Here is a 19695-nt window from a genome sequence, read left to right on the forward strand (position 1 = left end):
CATAAAAGCAGCAACACTAAAACTGCTTGACCATTTACGGTAGTCATGTATGAATTGTCTGGGGCAGGACACATTTTGAAAGACCTACAAAGCAACTTATTGGTGGGTGTGTGGTGCATTGGCATTTGAGTGAAGCTGGCCATATACTGTACCAATAATATTAATTCTGTATGATTATTGGTATGAGTATGGAGGCCCACTGACCCGAACTGCTATCCAGGTACTATGATGTGTAAGGCAAATTGAACCCAACTGAGCCCCCTTCAGCAGCCACAGGGTGCACTCCCCTACTTATATGACTATCTGTAAGTACTATTTCCATATAGCTTAAGAAACTCTGTGTCTTCATATATTTAAATGGCTTGTGGACACAGGCAGCAGGGGCGTAACTCTAGAGGAAGCAGACCCTGTGGCTGCAGGAGGGCCCAGGAGGCATAGGGGGCCCCTATGAGGCTCAAATAATGAGCAATTTCAACATATATTTGGTAAAATAGGGCAATGCTGTGGGGCCCAGTAACATCTAGTTATGCCACTGATGGTTAGGGTTGCCACCTGGCCGGTAAAAATGATGGTTGATCCCAATGTTATTAATAAGGAAAAAAGAAAAATATATAGGCCGGGTTTTTTTTTTCAGAAAAGGTGGCAACCCTACTGATGGTGAACATCCTGCGTGTTCCAAAGCTTTTAGCCTTCCCAAGACTTTACAGCTATTTCCAAACTCAACTAGGTGTATCAGACTGGGCCACACAATAGGGTTGTATTTCCATTACAATAGGGTTGTATTTCCATTACAATAGGGTTGTATTTCCATTACAATAGGGCTGTATTTCCATTGCCTGAGGCAGAACTATTGAGCAAGCAGACCCTGTGATGAGTGGGGACCCCAGGATATGCAGGGGGCCCGCAGGATATGCAGGGGGCCCGCCACTTTGGAAGGATCTATAACTAGTTTGAATATATTTTTTATTAAAAGTGTCTTACTCATAATGATTTTGCTTTGAGTCTCATTAACTTCCAACTATTGACACTGGCCTGACAGACTGCAGTCACATGTAGATGAAGAGCCTTCCGAACTAAGTAATCCATTAATATGTTCTATGGTTCTGTTGACACTGTATCGTTTTGGGGAGATGAAGGGGACATCTTGTTTTGTAGAATTGTCAGGGTGCAAATAAGCACAGAAGTTAGCTCAGAGAGGCCCACCTTTTGAAAGAGGCAACTAATCATGCTAATGAAGAAGAGAGTAATGGGATTAGCCAGCTCTTTTCATGGCCCGAATAATAGAGCATCTGCAACAAGCATCCTTCCAATGGAAAGGGCAAGTGTTAGGGTGGGAGGAGTCTGATCAAACCAAATAGAATAGTGGCTCCTAGTAGTGTGTCCACATTAGAACCATACTTTTCCAAACCGGGTGTTGGTCGCTGGGGAGACTGCGATCTCAAGGAACGACCCCATCTATACACGTTTAGCACGAGGAGTCGAGCAGCAAATGCCCAGCACCATGCTCTCCAGCCTGCTCAGCCCATTCCAGGAGCTGGATACCAACTTATCCAAGGTAATGGAACTGCCTGCCACTTTACGAGTGCACACAAACTTTTTACCACGCTAATAATAGCTTTCTTTTACGCCACACACACTTCATTTTAAAGACTAATCTCAAGTCACTTACATCAGGTCTGTGTGAAAGTGCGCACTTCCTGCCAAGAGCGGTCGGTGGCGCAGGAGCGTGTTGTTTGCTTCACTTCTCTCGGGGGGTGGTGGAAGCACTTGTGGGGGGACGTATGTAGTGGGAGTATCGTGTAGAAGCGGCCACTCTAATAAATTAGGAAGGCATTGCATTGCAGTTGATTTAAACGCCACAAAGTAGGCACAATGTATTGTTTTTCCGCCTGCAAAATACGTGCAGGTTCAGAAACCTTACTCTTGCACAAATACACCGGGGAAATGTTCACAATGCAAATGTTTGTTCTGGTTTTGTTTTGAAATCAGAAGGCACATATTTCCTTATAATGTATAGGTTCCTTGGCACCCAGCGACTCTCTCCAACTATAGATTTGGATTAAAGGATTATGGGAGATGGCGTATGCTGGAAGGACTTGCTTGCAGTGCGGAGGTCACGTGTGCCATTGCCCTGCTGTACATGAGAGCTGTGTGTGTGTGTGCAGTCAGGCTGTCTATTGAATACAAAAGTCTTTATTTGAGGGGTTGCATCATGTAATAAAGCACAGCAACAGGTATCCGAAAACTGGACATCTTGCTTTCATTTAGACCTGCTTTGTGTGTTAGTATGCAGGAATTTTGAAACTGACCCAACATTCTCTCTAGCCAGTGGTTCCCAAACTGTGGAGCTGGCCTCTGTACTGGGGTTTGGAGCAATGGCAGCTGAGGCTCAGCCTAAAGGCTGGCAAAGTTGAGAATTTGGGACAATGGCCATTGTGTTTTCTAGGTACCGTACACATGAAAGCCCAGCTTGAGCGTCAAGGATAGATTTGAGGTGTATTTGCAGTTATAGACATACTTGAAACTATGACATACTGATATCTGTACTCACTTTATGAGCTAACATGGTGCCTTGCAAAAGAGAGGTTTTTTTGTGCACATACCCATGTAAGGGTGGTTGGGGGTAAAATGAGAACTCCAAGAGCAGATGTTATTCCTTTAAAGCATTGATGTGACCTCTGTTGCAGTGTCTGTCTGTTTCGGGACCTCTGTACTGTGAGTAAACTAAATAAATAGTCCATAGAGGTTAGAATGTTATGGGAATTTTCTCTGGGACAATGACTGATGTGAGTGTTGTATACTGCTGTGGAATATGTCCACACTATATAAATAAATGATAACCAGGCATATTATTAAGTAAAGTAGTTTAATACTAATGAGGTTTATCTTGAAAGCTACTTCTGTGCATGCTTGCTCGTTCTAGTATAGTTACTGGTGGACTTGTGAGGGGCGTTTATCTAAGGCCCATGACTGTTAGTGGCGCTAAGACAAATGCTAGTAGGTAATATGGCGCTGCTTGACACTACAGGAAAGCTGTTATCTTGTGTGTGTATATGTATATATATCTCCTAGATCATGCTTTACAGAGGCTATTCATTCACATAAGCTTATGACATTATAATTGGATTTGGTTTCTTTTTCATTCAAACTTTTTTGTCCAAAGGATGCTGCCTTCAAAATTAGAAGAAACATTTCCCCAGACTCGGAAAACCATGTCAGTTGCAGCACATTTTCCCCCTTCTGTAGACTGTAATTTGTGGAATGCTTTAGCTCATATGTTTGTGCAACCAAGTTTATTTTGTGAATTTTGAAAACAATTCCTGACATGGTCTTCTCTCCCTCACCACCCCCCAGCCCCAGTTATGTGCACCTTTTCGGGCTCATAGTTTTGGAACCTCTTAAGTTCCACATATGAGTAATCTTAGACGTATTTTACAATAATTAGCTATGAAACAATGTATAGTTATTAGGGATGCACCGATTCCGGGATTTGGCCATTTTCAGCAGGATTCGGCCGAATCCTTGTGTCTGGACGAACTGAATCCAAATCCTTAAAATCATGTGACTTTTCGTCACAAAACAAGGAAGTAAAAAAAAATTTCAGCCGCGCACTTCATGTGCGCCTCTCTTTCCCCCCTCCCCCTCCAATTTGCATATGCAAATTATGGTTCGGTAATCGGGCAAATCTTTCACAATGGATTCGGTAGTTCGGCCGAATCCAAAAAAGTGGATTCGGTGCATCCCTAATAATTAAATATAACAAATTAGTTTGGCAATAAAGTACCTATTGCCAAAACGTAAACTTCCCCTTCAATAGCGCCACGTCTCTTCTAGAAACATGGTACTCCATAAAATTACTTCAGGTATATCCTATGTCCCTTCTCTTTTGAAAAGTTTCTCTTTACCATGAGATGTGTGTAGTCTCTTATAAAAATGATCTTGTAAAAAAGTTTTATGGTTTTTTAAATTGATCTCTCACCCTTATTCATTTTTTTTTTTTTTTGTAGGAATTTATGTCTCTTCTTTCTGAGAGGAGATTAAACATTAGTCCTATTGAAGAACAGGAGAGCACCTATTTGTCTTGCCCTATCAACTTAAACAAAAATGAGAAAATTCGGAAGAAATTAACAGAATTCTGTGTTGAACCTTTGGAGACACTATGGAATTGCAACAACCAGCTTTCTGCTCCAAATCCCCTGTGTCGCATCCCATTCCTAGCTGACCGCTCTGTAAGTATGATTGAGGAGACCAATCACTTGTCTCCACCTAAGCCACTCTCTTCCCGATACAAGACTGAGCTTTGCCGTACTTTCCATGAGATTGGTTCCTGCAAGTATGGCTCAAAGTGCCAATTTGCACATGGGTCTGAAGAGCTCCGAGGTCTCAACCGACACCCCAAATACAAGACAGAGCTGTGCCGGACTTACCATACTATTGGCTTCTGCCCATATGGATCTCGCTGCCACTTTATCCACAATGCAGAAGAGCAAAGGTTTATTAAGAGTACAAAGGGACAGCGCCCTCCACTTTTGAGGCACAGTATAAGCTGCTCAGGAATCCCTTCTTCCACCTCTTTGGATTCTCTCTTCTCATCCTCACTGTCTCCCTTTTCTCCAGCTTCTCCCACCTTTTCCCCATCTGCCTCCATTTTTAGTTCTGGTCCTTCCTCTCCCTCTTCTTCTTCTCTTGTGACACTTAATTTGGCACCTTTCTTTCGCCCAGCATCTCCCCCTTCCCCAGGCATACAAAGCCCTATCCCTGTAAGGCAGTTGGCCCAGCTGCCACCCTTCAGGGGGTCAGAACCCAGCACTGAATGCCTCCAGGACTGTCTTTTAGATAAGGATCAAGAGATCAGTGCTTTGAAAGACTGCAAAGAGAACTGTAGCAATTCCAGTGAAGCCAAGCGTCTCCCAATTTTCAGCCGCCTGTCTGATTAAGGAGTGAACTTTATTCAACTTCAGGCCATGCACAGAAAATTATTGGCTTCCTTTAAATGTTAAGAGCTCAGGAAACATGCACATAATTGTGAGTTTCCTGTAAGATTATCATAGGCATGGAGAACAGTGTTTTAAAGAAAAAAACTTGCTTGGAAATCATCATTTTGTGCCAATACATATATGACAATATAAGGATGTGTGGTCCAGAGTAAAGGCATCCAAGCAAAAATGTCATCCTTACAGGCTGTGCTATAAACTTCATCTGTGCTAATGTCAAGCAAGGCACCAGGCTCACAGACTGCAGCTATGAATATTGTGCCAGTATTAACTAAAAAGTATTGATACCTAGGGACAAATATTTGGCAATCTTGTTTTCTTGACTTTGTAAGTGAAAGATCTGTAGTCTGATGCATGTAACATGGCAGTCTTTTTCTAAAGGGCTAATTAGTTGAACTGCATTTCAACTGTGTTAAGTACTGTATCTAGTCTTTTTCCTCTGTGTTTATTCAGTATTATTCTTATTATATTATTCAGACCTCAAAAATATGGTTGCATGTTTTGAAAACATTTTGATGCTAAAACACAACTGACACTCAGAGGAAACATTTATAGGATTGCACTCTTTGGCAGAACTTGAGCTACTTGAACTGCATATGATATTTTTCTGGTATTTTCCTTTCATCTTACTTTTATTATAATATTTTGCCCATTCAGTTTTATTAGCAAGGGGCCAGAAATTGGAGTAAACTGTTAAAAGAAAAGTATATTCCTGCTGCTGTGTTCTACATGACCTTTATCCCCCTCCTTTACAAATATCCCGTGAGGCATAATTTCCAAAATCTCTATGTGTGGCAGTTTTAGGCCCATGACATATTGCATGTTTTGATCACTGCTGTTCTCTCAAGCAAATATATGGCAGTCACACCTTTCATTTGCTGCCCTTCCACATTTTATTTCTACCACCATGGTTGTGCCTGAAAGGATGTTGGCAATCAAAATTATGTGTATGACTCCAGACCCATGCTGAAATGTATTCTTCTTAAACCTCTTAGGCATAAGATCATGTGAGAGGGCCAGGCAATGTGATTGCCATGCTGGATGCCGCACCCCCTTGCTAATATGTATTACCACAAAATCAGACCAGCAAACAGCATAGCAGTAAGTTTTATTAATGTGTTGTGTTCCCAACAAATTTGTGACCAAATGTTGACAGCAATTCACATAACCAGTGTGCCTAAAGGGTACATTGGAATTTATATTACAGTATACAGTGGGAGTCATTTTATTCAGTCTGCCCCCCAAAAAAATCATTAAAGTCCAATGTTAATTAAAGCTACTGTGGGGCATTTATTTGCCCTTTTGACAGGTTTATGTCCATAGTGTTTTCTGTTGGTGCTCTAAATGTTTGACATTGTTACCTCCCAGTGAATAGTAAGGAATGTACTGCAGATCTGCCAAATCTTACCAAAATACTTTACTGCACATGTTCAGATTCATTTATTTTTGTATTACATGTTTATTACACACTTTCTGCTGAAAGCCGCCAGATTAGAAAGGAGGTGGTCCAGGAGTGGTCACAGCAGTGCATCTATTGTAGCTATCTAACAATAAATGAAGATGTTCTGTATGATGGCTAGACTAGTGAGCAGTGAATTTTATAGAAGGACTTTTAAAAATCTCTTTCTTCTGATTGGCCACATATAGTGCCAATGTAGGTAAGGATCTTTGAGTCCTGGGTAGGTCAGAAAGCTTTATTCTCTGTGAGATTCATAGAGGTGAAACAGAATATGCTTAGTTTCCTCACCCTATACCTTTCAGTTCTTAAGGTTTTTGGGGGTCCATCAAGTAAGAAGGATTTTCTTAGTGAAACGATCATTTGTCTCTAAATGTTATATATTATATAATTGTAAAACTGTTGTACAGTTTAAGAAATGTTCAAGGAAATGTCTTGTAGGTTGTAGTTTTAGTACATGTATCACTGTTTTGACAGTACCAGTTGAATGAATATGGGTCATAAACCATGTGTGATTTATTTAGATGTCTGTCTCCATTTTGCTGGGTGCAGATATACTAATATATAGAGATTAGGGCCGTTAGTAGTTTTGTTCTGGAGGCTCATCATAAATCCACCGTTCCCAGTGCAACTAAAAGCACCTTGTTCCTAACTAGTCAATGAGCAAAATGATGCGAGCTTTATTAACTCATGTGTAGCTGTTACATAGTAATGAAAAGTTTATATATTTTCAGCAGCTTCACTGCCTACTCTGGTGGATTTAATCTGCACATGCTTTTGTTGAGTGTTTTTTAAAATTTGTTTTAAAAGTGCATAATACCAAAGGCCCTTCCCTTGCACTTTTAATTTTTTTTTTTGTACCTGGTTTAAGTGCGTTATGAACATTGGTATTGCGCTTGCATGAGTAGTTATTGGTTTTCATATGTTCAGGCAAACTTTTCATTTACTAATTGTCTTGTGTTTGCCCATCAGTCAGATTACGGAGCATTTATGACCCCATGGTTTGTAAAGAGGATCTGTAGGATGCTAGCATGCAAGCAAGAAAAATAACTATTCTAGGATATTATAATTTTAAACCTGTAGTCATTTTGTCATGACTTGTCATGTTCATTAAAAAAAAAAATTACAAAAATATAAACATGAATAACATGCAGACAATTTTATTACGGTTTCTTCCTTTTTGTTGGTAATATTTTTTACATTTAGAACTTTTTTATTTATTTTGTGCATTTTTTTTTAATTGGAATAAGTGCTTTATGTTTTGCAATTTCGTGATTTTATTTTAAATTAGAACCATAATTTATTTTTTACAGTTCCTGTGATTGTTTGCATCTCTGTTAATTATTTGATTTAATTTAAAATATTCATGAACATGTATTTGCTCTCATTAAATCTGCCTGTCTTTTATATTGGTTGAGCCTCTGTTTTTTTTTCCAACCTTTGAAAAAAAAAAAAAAAAAGGGACTTCTTTTAAAGTGGACCTGTCACCCAGACATAAAAATCTGTATAATAAAAGTCCTTTTCAAATTAGACATGAAATCAAAATTCCTTTTTTTATTAAAGCATTCATAGCTGTTGTAAACTCGTTTAAAAATCTCAGCTGTCAATCAAATATTGCCTGCCCCTCCTCTGTGCCTAGGCATAGAGGCGGGGCAGGCAATTACTTTCACTTTCTATTCAGCACTTCCTAGATGTCACTGCTCTCCCCACATTCCCCCAGTTCTCGTAACCATTTAATTGTGTAGTCGGCATGGGGATAGACATCGGGTCCCCCATTCTGGTTCACAAACAAGATTATGAGATGATGCAAGGCTTGCCTTAATAACAGTGTGCACAATATGGCTCCTGCCTGCTTGTTATAATTATGAATTCCCAGACCGAAGGAAACAAGATTCAAATACTTTATACAGTGTAATTAAAGTTTATTTTGCTTGACTAATGTGATTAAAATAGGATTTGGAATATTTTTTTTGTGTGACAGGTCCCCTTTAATGCGCAAAGCCAAGAGAAATCCAATGAAATGCAAATGTTCGCTAAAATAAATGTTTATTCGTTAACACTGTCCTGAGAGTCGGAAAAGAACTGTTAAACGAGAACTAAACTCTAAAATGCATATGGCTAGAAAAAGCAGAATGCCGCACTCGTAGGTCTTGTATAAATCCGCAGAAAGTTGATCATTTAGTCTTGATCATATAATGTGGCCTTCCTCAGGGACAGTTGGCTACAGAATTGCGATTTCTATAAAAACAATGTATTGCAAGACCCCTGGTTGTTTTAAAGCATGGATCCACAACTTTTTTTTTTTTTTTTTAATTTTTTACCAGGGAACCGCATTTAAATGTAAAAGTTGGAGAATAACATAACATTGTGAAAAGTTCTTGGGGGTGCCAAATATAAGATGTTATTGGCTATTTGGGAGCCCCTATGTGGACTGGCAGCCTACAGGAGGCTCTACTTGACAGTATACCTTGTTTTTATGCAACTAAAGCTTGCCTTCAAGCCAGGAATTCAAAAATAAGCACTTGTTTTGGGGCCACTGGGAGCAACATCAAATGGGTTGTTGTGCAACATGTTGCTCAAGAGCCACTGGTTGGTGAACACTATTCTAAATGATTGCAAAGTGCTGAATAACTTGTTGGCGTAATAGAATTAAAAGATGATGGTGTTGCAGTAATCACAGCAGATACGTGCCCACATATAATCATAAGGCTGTTTAGCCTTGCCCTAATTAATCCAGGGTTATTTAAGGTCATCACTTTCAACTGTCCCTCATTTTGCTTCTTTAAATAGATACTGAAACTATGCTTAGGGTCATTATCCTGTTGCCTCATAAAGGGCTGCCCAATATCGCATGCCTGGCGCTATGTTGTGCAGAAGTCCAGCTCTTCTGTTTCTTAGTTAATACTGTTTTAACCTAAACGTGGCCATACACAGAGAGATCCGCTCGTTTGGCGATGTTTCCAAAAAGAGTGGATCTCTCCCCTATCTGCCCACCTTGAGGTGGGCTATATCGGACTAATCTGGACCGCATCAATGAACAGATGTGGTCCACAAACCGACAGGATTTTTAGCTACTATAGTTCATATAAACAAGCTGCTGTGTAGCAATGGTGGAAATTGGAAAAAGGCTATATGGCACAGGTTAAATAGTGGATAACATTATGTTCTACAGAGCTTATCTGCTGTGTAACCTGAAAATTTACTCCTTTGAATGGCTGCCCCCATTGCTACACAGCAGTTTATTTATATAAACTACTAGACATTTAAATTAACGGGCGCTAGAACATATGAAGTCAAACATTTCTAACAACCCATTTTAGAGTTTAAATTCGCCAGAGACGGTCCGTGGGGCACATGCGCAGTAGCGCAATCCCACAGGGACTGGACGCAGAGACACTTCAACTTTATTATATAGGGATATATATATATATATATATATATATATATATATATATATATATATATTATATATATATATATATATATATATATATATATATATATATATATATATATATATATATATATATATATATATATATATATATATATATATATATATATAATATATATATATATATATATATATATATATATATATATATATATTATAGGTGCGACACACACACAGCACTGCTTCCTTATCATCTGGCCCAGGGAGCGTCGGAACTACAACTCTCACAGTACAGCACTAAGTTGTGATAGAAAACATGAGCACGTCCTGCCTCAGAACACAGTAACGTGCCGCCGGTGCCCCTTCAGCCTGTGGCAGAGACTATTTTCCGCACAGTTTGATGCACTGCATGACGGTGCCAGGGCCCAATCCCCACCCGCTTCACTAATTGCCCCACCTACCTAACAGAGCCGAAGGCACCGGAACCGACGGGGGTGAAACGCTGGTACCGCTCCGGCACTTCCCACACCGTCTTGTTCAGCTCTTGCTTGTAGAATCCAACGCGCCCGCTCATCTTGTCCGGACCTGTAAGCACAGAGCCGCTGCTGGGAGGAAGGGAGGAGTTGGGAAAGGAGGGAGGAGCCAGGGGCGGAGGAACGGCAGGTGGATGGATAGCGCCGTGCCAGTGCCTAATACCATATTACGGTTTGACTGCAGTTCTCAGCGCCGCCTCCCCTCACTGCCTGTCTTAATTACAGCTCAAACCAACTCCTGTGGGGTTGCAGGTCACAGCTCAGGCCATTTTTGTGTGCGGTCCGTGGGGCACATGCACAGCAGCGCAATCCCACGGACACAGGGACTGGACGCAGAGACACTTCAACTTTATTATATAGGATAGTAGTATTTCTGAAACACACACCAGTTTTACCAGAGCAGGGCAACATTGCATTATATTTTTATTTAACACACTTATTTTTTGATGTTTCTGTTCCTTTGAGAGGTTTGCAGATTGCTACATGATCAGCACTACTTCCTAAAGTCTTCTCTCTAATGTTTGAAGTGGTCACTTTAATATCAATGTTTTTTTTAGAGCACCAACATATTGCACAGCACTGTAAATTTGTTTATACAGATAACATAAATTACATACATAGGACGTACAATGTTGCATACATAATGACCGGTAGTGGAAGCCAGTGCAGGGATTGGCAGAGGAGGAGCGGTTGCTGAGGTATATAAGCCCGATGGCAGTGTTCATTTCACTTTCTTATGTTGCACTCATTTGCTTGTGCCTTGATATTTGTTGCAGTCGGTCTTCTATTACACAGGCTAGTGACCCATATGCTATCTGATCTTGTCGTTACTCTAGGTCTGCCAGAACTTTAACGATAAGATTTTTTTTTTTCTCTGCTTTATGCTTTTTCATTGTGTACCACATTATTATATATAAGTAGTAAAGAGGTCCCTGACCAAAATAGCGTACAATCTAAAAGGAGAAGGGCTATAAGAAAAAATGTGTAGAGACTACAGCAAAATGCAGTCCATTTCTAATTAGGTCTAGATTGTTTTGTATAAAATACAAGTCAAAAACGTTTCTCAGTTGACGTTTCTAAATAACATTTTGAAATGTGTGTTATGTTGGTTGAAATTCTGCGAAAAACATAAATGGGTTATGTCAGGAAAGACACTTTGCCCTGGAGCAGTAATCCATTGCAACCAATCAGAAGGTAGTATTTACTGAATGCTACGGGCAAACTTTGTGCCTTTTATTACATGTGGGAGAAAGTGTTCAAAATATTTTACTAGTATTGTGCCAGAACTGACAGTGGTTTCATCTGTACAATTACAAAAATCCCAAACATTAGTGAGCAAATCTCTAGCAGCAGGGGACAGTTTAAGGTTCCTATCACTTTAGTGTTGATTGTGTCAACTGGTTATGTTTCCAGATGATTGAGGCAGCCCAGTCTAAAACAAACATGGTGTCTTTAGTAGTTACATGGATTTTAAACCCCAAGAAGTGTTCTTTAGAACCCAAGGATATGTTCCTCTATGAAAGATAGTACCTGTTAATACTCATGTTGCATGATATGCATCACTAAGGGTGGTGGCACATGGGGAGATTTAGCTGCCTGCGACAAATGTTCACTACTGCGAATGACTAGTCTCCCTGTAATGCATCAAAAGTGGTGACTTCGTAAAACCTGAAGTGATGCTTCTGCAATCTCAACGGCGATTCTCATGTTTGCTGGCGGAAAGGCATTTTCTGGGGGATTAATCACCCACAGTAGTGAAGATTTATTGCAGGCGACTAAATCTCCCCGTGTGCCACCACCCTTGACATGGATACTGCACAGCAGCAAATAAGTGTGGAAGCAGAGCTGAATTATTTTAGGGTAAGGGGACACCTGGCGATTCGGGAAGATTTAGTCGCCTGGCAACTAATTGCCTCGTCTTTGCGGCAACTAATCTCCCCGAACGCCTTCCCTTCCGTATTCCGAAGTTGCCTCACAAGGAAACTTCGGGCGACTTCGGAATACAAAGCGCTGCGTGTGCCATGCTGCAGTTGACTTTTCATTATAGCCGGCACAAGACAGAGGGAAGTTGTTTGGCGGAGGTTAGTCGCCGCAAAGACGAGGTGATTAGTCGCCAGACGACTAAATCTCCCCGAATCGCCAGGTGTGCCCTTACGCTTAAGAGCCAGAGAAAGAAAATCCTACGAAAATGTCTTATCAGGCCCAAACTGAAATATTAAAATAGGCCCTAGCATTTCATGTACACAGGTGCCCAAACAGCCCCCCCAGTGACTTTCCATGCCATCTTCCTGCAGCCCCTCTACTGATCGCAAATCCCAGCCTGGTACTGTGTATGTCTTCTCTAGGAGTGCTTAGAAAAGGATGCAATTCAGCATTGTATGGTGCTTAGTACTATTCAGTACTTTCCTTTTGGTATCATTTGCATTTTATGTTTGTGTGAAATTATTTGCCTTTCTCTTATAATGCTCTCCACCCTCAAATTTAAATGCTATAGAGCTGAGGAAATCGGTTGATTAAAGCAAATATGTAAAGCAGTTTATTTATGAGTCAAGCTTTTTATTGCTCAACTGTCTTTTCAGGGCCTCTCCTAAACAGGCTCCCATTTAAACCACTGCCTGTTGCTAGGTTCAGTGATTAGAAACCAGACTGCAGAGTGAACAAACCGCCGCCCTAGCACCCCATTCTTACATCACAGCCAGCTTCGCTCATTACACGCATGCCTGTGTCCCAACATGCCAACTTTAAGGGCAGAGACACCTGGAGATTTGGGGATATTTAGTCACCCAACGACAAATCGCCTCTTCTTTGGACTACTAATCTCCCCAAACTGCCTTCCCACTGGCTAGAATCAAAATCACCAGCGGGATGGCACTTTGAGAGCTTCGTTTTCCAACGCGCTCTGAGCGCCATCCAGCCGGCGATTGAGATTCTAGCCGGCGGAAAGGTAGTTTGTGAGATCAGTCGCCCGATTAAGAGATTTGTCGCAGAGCGACTAATCTCCCCGTATCTCCATGTGTTTTTCTGCTCTTTGCTTTGAGCTCATTGAGCAATGTACTATGATTAGACAAAGAGCAATCTGAGTAATAAGGAAGTTAAACTTTATATTATATCCTCCTTTGTTTCCATTCACAGTACAAATGTACAAGAAGCAAGTTTGAGAATGGAGCACAAAATAAAGTAGGTGCCTTGGCGGGTCCCTTATACTTCCAGGCCACCCATTTGTTAAATTGCTCCTATACATATTGTAATGTAAAAGATCTTCAAATTTTACCATCTCAACTTTTCTTGTAGAATAATTGTGGCAATAAAACAGATTTCACCCAGTCCACCCAACCCTACTAAATGTGTTTTCAATGTATAAGAAATATGTCCCTAAGCTCCATAAAATAATATTACACTCTGAACTCCCGTTTTGTTGGTGGAAAAAATGAAAGATAATTTGCCAAGAAGCTTCCAACCTGGGGATATAATAATACCCCAATAATCAATGTGGGGCACTCAGAATTTCCTCCTCCATTCTAAAATTTGATGTGGGCAGATGTGGGGCAGCAGAGAGGTAAAACAAGTTCAGTGCCGTAGCAAAACTTGCTCCCACGCCCAAAATGTTTTTCTGTGGCAAAAAATTTGTGGTACTGAATAAAGAATATATAAAACAATCTAGTGATACATATAGATTTGCTAGATATCCCTGTGCCATTATATCCTAGATTTACAATGTCAATGTATGCTACAGTCACTATTTAGGGGTTGGGAGTTCTTGTGGCTCTGAGATCAATTTCAACCAGGAGACCTTCTGTATAGAATTTGTGTGTTTATCTTGACTGTGCGGATTTTCTTTGGGTACTTATATTTACTCCCACTCTCCAAAACATAGAAGCAGTTTAACTGGCTTCTAATTAACCTAACCCTACTGCCTGTATATATATTAAGACTGTAAACTCTACTGGGCATGTACTGACATGAAAGGATGATAATAATTACAACAAAAGAAGGTTGCCATTTGGTTCCCCATTGAACATAATATATCCTAGTGTCATCACTTCTGGGTGTCACATTGCGAAATGAGTGTGTCCCTTGCAACTAATGGAATGCAGACAAGCAGCTGAGAAACTGTATGCTGCACATCCCCATAACTGCACATTGCTCTGAGTTTGGGTGGTGATGGATTACCCAGGGGGAAGGTTTCTGGTTATTGTTTAAGCTTTATGTCAAATGCTTTCCAAGAAGAGTATTGTTCTCATTGCCCCTCACAGTAAGACACATGCAAACATCTGTCCCTTGCAGTGGCCAGCTCCTCACCCCCACCCCATCTGCCTTCTGTCTATCATCTATATAGACTATAACAAGGGGACTCCCACAACATCTCTTAATCATTCCCTTTGAGAAGAATGCATAGAGCCAAATTAGCATTGAGGGGTGAGGGGACATATTGTCCAACAGACAGGAGAATGGGGGTGCGTAAGGGAGTGGCTGATTATTTGCATGTAAGGCTGCATTTACCCAACACCCACCAACCCTGTTTATCACTCTTCCAACTTGATTCTTTATTGCTTGCAGGGGATCCTGCTGAAAGACCATTGTTTTCTGTTTATACAAACTTCTCAGGGCTTGTTCATATGGAAATTAGAAGCTGTGAGAAATCTGAAATTACTGTCCCCTGCTGAGCATGTAAATAAACAGAAGAAAGACTTGACATGCCCTGTGGCAATGTGGAAGAGATCTCCACCTGCTGGTCAGAGAGCTAACATTTTTGTGCTCTGGTTTAAGCTTGTATAGATATCTATTCTCTACACTGAACTTTAAAATATGGTATAATTAGAAGTTACTATGCCCCTGAAGAAAATATGTTAAAGGTCTCTCAAGCATTGGAAAGATGTCTAATTGTGGAAACCACTTATTACACTGACCATACCAGTCTAAAATCAGTGGTTAGGTTTTAGCTGTTTATAGGCTTTGAGCTCTTCCAAAACTTCTGGTTTCAGCATCCCATCTGCCTGTTGGAATGAGTTATAATTCTGCTACAACTCTGTACACATATGTACAAGTCAAATCCTTTTTCTCATACAAGAAAATAATTATAATTAACTTTTTTTATATAGTACCGAAATATGCTGCTGCATTTAACAGAGGTTATGTTCCATTCACATAATTTATTTTACTAGGATGTGAGACATTTCCTGTGTTGTGGGATCTACATAATTTGTATTTTCAAATTAAAAGCCACAGTACTCATCATAGCACAGTTCAGTTGTGTACCAATAACTTTCTTGTATGATTTTGAAGTGCAGTGGCAGTCCTGTGGGATAGGTTTTATTTGAAACAAATGCACTTTATTCCATTGCCATCTTCAGTGGAGTGTACCTTCTAACATATTTAACCAAACCCTGTTAGTAACTGTTTTGGTTTAGCTCATCTAATTAAAAGCAACAGTTAGGGTAAGGTCACACTGGGAAAGTCAGGGAGATTTAGTCACCTGGCGACTAATCGATTCTTCTTTGTGGCGACTAATCTCCCTGAACTGCTTCCCCCTGTCTTCCGCCTGCTAGAATGAAAAATCGCCTGTGGCATGGCACTCGCGTCACTTCGTTTTCCGAAGTCGCCGAAGTTTCCTTATGAGGTCTTGTCCAGTTTTAAATGGAACAGTCCATATATTGTGCTGTTTGGTTCTTCAAAGATTGAGCATTTATGTTGGATAGTCAGAAAGAAAAAATACAGTGAGAAAGCCAATAAAAAAGCTTGGCGGCGCCTTAATAGCTATAGCTTGACTACATATTGACAGATGAAACGCAAAGTTCCTCAGACACAAACTTCTTATCTGCATTGTGCTGACCATGGTTTTTGCAGATGATATGTGTGATAGGTAGCACCTGTGCTAACTCATATTACATACAACCTTTTGTATGGAGCTTCATCAGGTTGTCATCAGTAACTTCCTGGGGTTCTGTCCAGCTGAATCACCTACTGCTAGGGTTGCCACCTTTTCTGGAAAAAAATACTGGCCTTCCTATAAATTTATCTTTTTTCCCTATTAATAATATTGGGCTCAACCATAATTTTGACGGCCAGGCCGGTAAAATACCGGCCAGGTGGCAACCATACCTATTGCCTTGTCACTGCTGCATTATTATCATAACACTTATCCCATATTTATAAAGTGCCAACATTCCATCGTTCCAACGTTCCATGCAGGATTCTGCCACTTTGCAGAGTGATTTGTCTAAGTTGGAAAACTGGGCAGCAAACTGGAAAATGAAGTTCAATGTTGATAAATGCAAGGTTATGCACTTTGGCAAAAATAATATAAATGCAAGTTATACACTAAATGGCAGTGTGTTGGGAGTTTCCTTAAATGAGAAGGATCTAGGGGTTTTTGTAGATAACAAGTTGTCTAATTCTGGGCAGTGTCATTCTGTGGCTACTAAAGAAAATAAAGTTCTGGGCATTAACTCAAGGGATGAAAACATAATTATGCCCCTTTATAAGTCCCTGGTAAGGCCTCATCTGGAGAATGCAGTGCAGTTTTGGACTCCAGTTCTTAAGAGGGATATAAATGAGCTGGAGAGAGTGCAGACGTGCAACTAAATTGGTTAGCGGGATGGAAGACTTAAATTATGCGGGTAGACTGTCAAGGGGGGTTGTTTTCTCTGGAAAAAAGGCGCTTGCGAGGGGACATGATTGCACTCTACAAGTACATTAGAGGACATTATAGACAAATAGCAGGGGACCTTTTTACCCATAAAGTGGATCACCGTACCGTAGAAGAAAAGAACTTTTATTTGAAGCAACGTAGGGGGTTCTTCACAGTCAGGACAGTGAGGTTGTGGAATTCACTGCCAGGTGATGTTGTGATGGCTGATTCAGTTAATGCCTTTAAGAATGGCTTGGATGATTTTTTGGACAGACATAATATCAAAGGCTATTGTGATACTAAGCTTTACAGTTAGTATAGATATGGGTAAATAGAATTTATGTGAAAGTAGGGAGGGGGGTGTGTATGGATTTTGGGTTTTCATTTGGAGGGGTTGTACTTGATGGACTTTGTCTTTTTCCAACCCAATTTAACTATGTAACTATGTAACATATTCCACAATGCTGTACAATAAATTAATGAATACATTGAATATACAACTTTGTATAGAAAAACAAACCACAACCAATACAAGAGGTTAAAGAGGACCCAGCACAAATGAGCCTAAAAGGCCGTAATGTAAAATAACATAGAAGACTGCTTGGCCACAGAAAACTACATCTGATAGGGCTATGCTGAGTGACTTTATTATCTGCAGTGGCATAAATAAGGGCCTTGCAATCTCTGCTCTGAAAAGCTAACTAGTCTTGCTTTTCACTGCAGCAAGTGGAGCAGAGCTGTGAATCACATCACCATTGTACTCATAGTGGATTACGGTATTTCTTTACTGGCTGTAGCAATTTTTGTGTAAGGAGGGCCTGCACCCTCAAAGTTACACCGTTGATTATCCGTATGGGCAAGTAATCTAATAGCTTCATGTAATATCACCTGTTTGTATATCAGAATGTACAGAGCTGTCTAGAGAATGTATTATTTGGGCAGCTGAACTAAGGTTTGTGTTCATCAGGGCAAAACAACCTAGCCATTGTATCATTTGCAGCTCTGTGATTAATGTGTCATTTTTGTTCTCCTCGGTTTGTTATAGTAGTGACACAGTGCTCATGTTGACAAGTATTGTTTTCATTGTTAGTGTGGTTTTTGCTAGGGATAATAAAGCATCTCAAAAGGAAGTCTGTGTTTAGGGTTGTGTGAAAATGTGTGTTGCAAGTAGGGACACTTATAAGACACCTTCATGTTAGAGGGGAACATGTCTGGTAATATCATGTGTACTGGAGAGGCCTCTGTCTCTGGCTTCCGCTACCTTTTAGAATCAAATTCAAATTAATGACCCTGACATTTAAAGCACTTCATAACTCTGCCCCACCCTACATAGTTACATAGTTACATAGTTAAATTGGGTTGAAAAAAGACAAAGTCCATCAAGTTCAACCCCCCCAAATGAAAACCCAGCATCCATACACACACCCCTCCCTAATTTTAATTAAATTCTATATACCCATACCTATACTAACTATAGAGCTTAGTATCACAATAGCCTTTGATATTATGTCTGTCCAAAAAATCATCCAAGCCGTTCTTAAAGGCATTAACTGAATCAGCCATCACAACATCACCCGGCAGTGCATTCCACAACCTCACTGTCCTCACTGTGAAGAACCCCCTACGTTGCTTCAAATGAAAGTTCTTTTCTTCTAGTCTAAAGGGGTGGCCTCTGGTACGGTGATCCACTTTATGGGTAAAAAGGTCCTCTGCTATTTGTCTATAATGTCCTCTAATGTACTTGTAAAGTGTAATCATGTCCCCTCGCAAGCGCCTTTTTTCCAGAGAAAACAACCCCAACCTTGACAGTCTACCCTCATAATTTAAGTCTTCCGTCCCTCTAACCAATTTAGTTGCACGTCTCTGCACTCTCTCCAGCTCATTTATATCCCTCTTAAGGACTGGAGTCCAAAACTGCACTGCATACTCCAGATGAGGCCTTACCAGGGACCTATAAAGAGGCATAATTATGTTTTCATCCCTTGAGTTAATGCCCTTTTTTATGTAAGACAGAACTTTATTTGCTTTAGTAGCCACAGAATGACACTGCCCAGAATTAGACAACTTTTTATCTACAAAAACCCCTAGATCCTTCTCATTTAAGGAAACTCCCACCACACTGCCATTTAGTGTATAACTTGCATTTATATTATTTTTGCCAAAGTGCATAACCTTGCATTTATCAACATTGAACCTCATTTTCCAGTTTGCTGCCCAGTTTTCCAGTTTAGACAAATCACTCTGCAAAGTGGCAGCATCCTGCATGGAACCTATAGTTCTGCACAATTTAGTATCGTCTGCAAAAATAGAAACAGTACTTTCAATGCCCACCTCCGGGTCATTAATAAACAAGTTGAAAAGCAAGGGACCTAGTACAGAGCCCTGCGGTACTCCACTAACAACACTGGTCCAATTAGAAAATGTTCCATTTACCACCACTATAAAGTCTATCTTTTAGCCAGTTCTCTATCCAGGTACAAATACTATGTTCCAGGCCAACATTCCTTAATTTAACCAGTAACCTTTTGTGTGGCACTGTATCAAATGCTTTAGCAAAGTCTAAGTAAATCACATACACTGCCATCCCAGAATCGAGGTCTCTACTTACATTCTCATAAAAAGAAATTAAGTCTCTGAACTCATCTCTATATACTCACCCAGCCGCTTACTACGCTCCTCTACTGACTAGT

At 40.3% G+C, this 19695-nt stretch overlaps 1 protein-coding gene across 1 annotated transcript; it reads left to right on the forward strand.

The window, feature by feature from the left end:
- Positions 1–1313: 1313 nt before the first annotated feature.
- On the forward strand, positions 1314–7857 carry LOC108698659 (mRNA decay activator protein ZFP36L1). The gene is made up of 2 exons (XM_018230315.2): positions 1314–1555; positions 4008–7857. Exons 1-2 carry the CDS (start codon positions 1490–1492, stop codon positions 4935–4937), a joined length of 996 nt encoding a protein of 331 aa, XP_018085804.1. The 5' UTR covers positions 1314–1489; the 3' UTR covers positions 4938–7857.
- The last annotated feature ends 11838 nt before the right edge of the window (positions 7858–19695 follow it).

The sequence above is a fragment of the Xenopus laevis genome, chromosome 8L (assembly GCF_017654675.1).
Source record: "Xenopus laevis strain J_2021 chromosome 8L, Xenopus_laevis_v10.1, whole genome shotgun sequence".
Taxonomy (NCBI): domain Eukaryota; kingdom Metazoa; phylum Chordata; class Amphibia; order Anura; family Pipidae; genus Xenopus; species Xenopus laevis.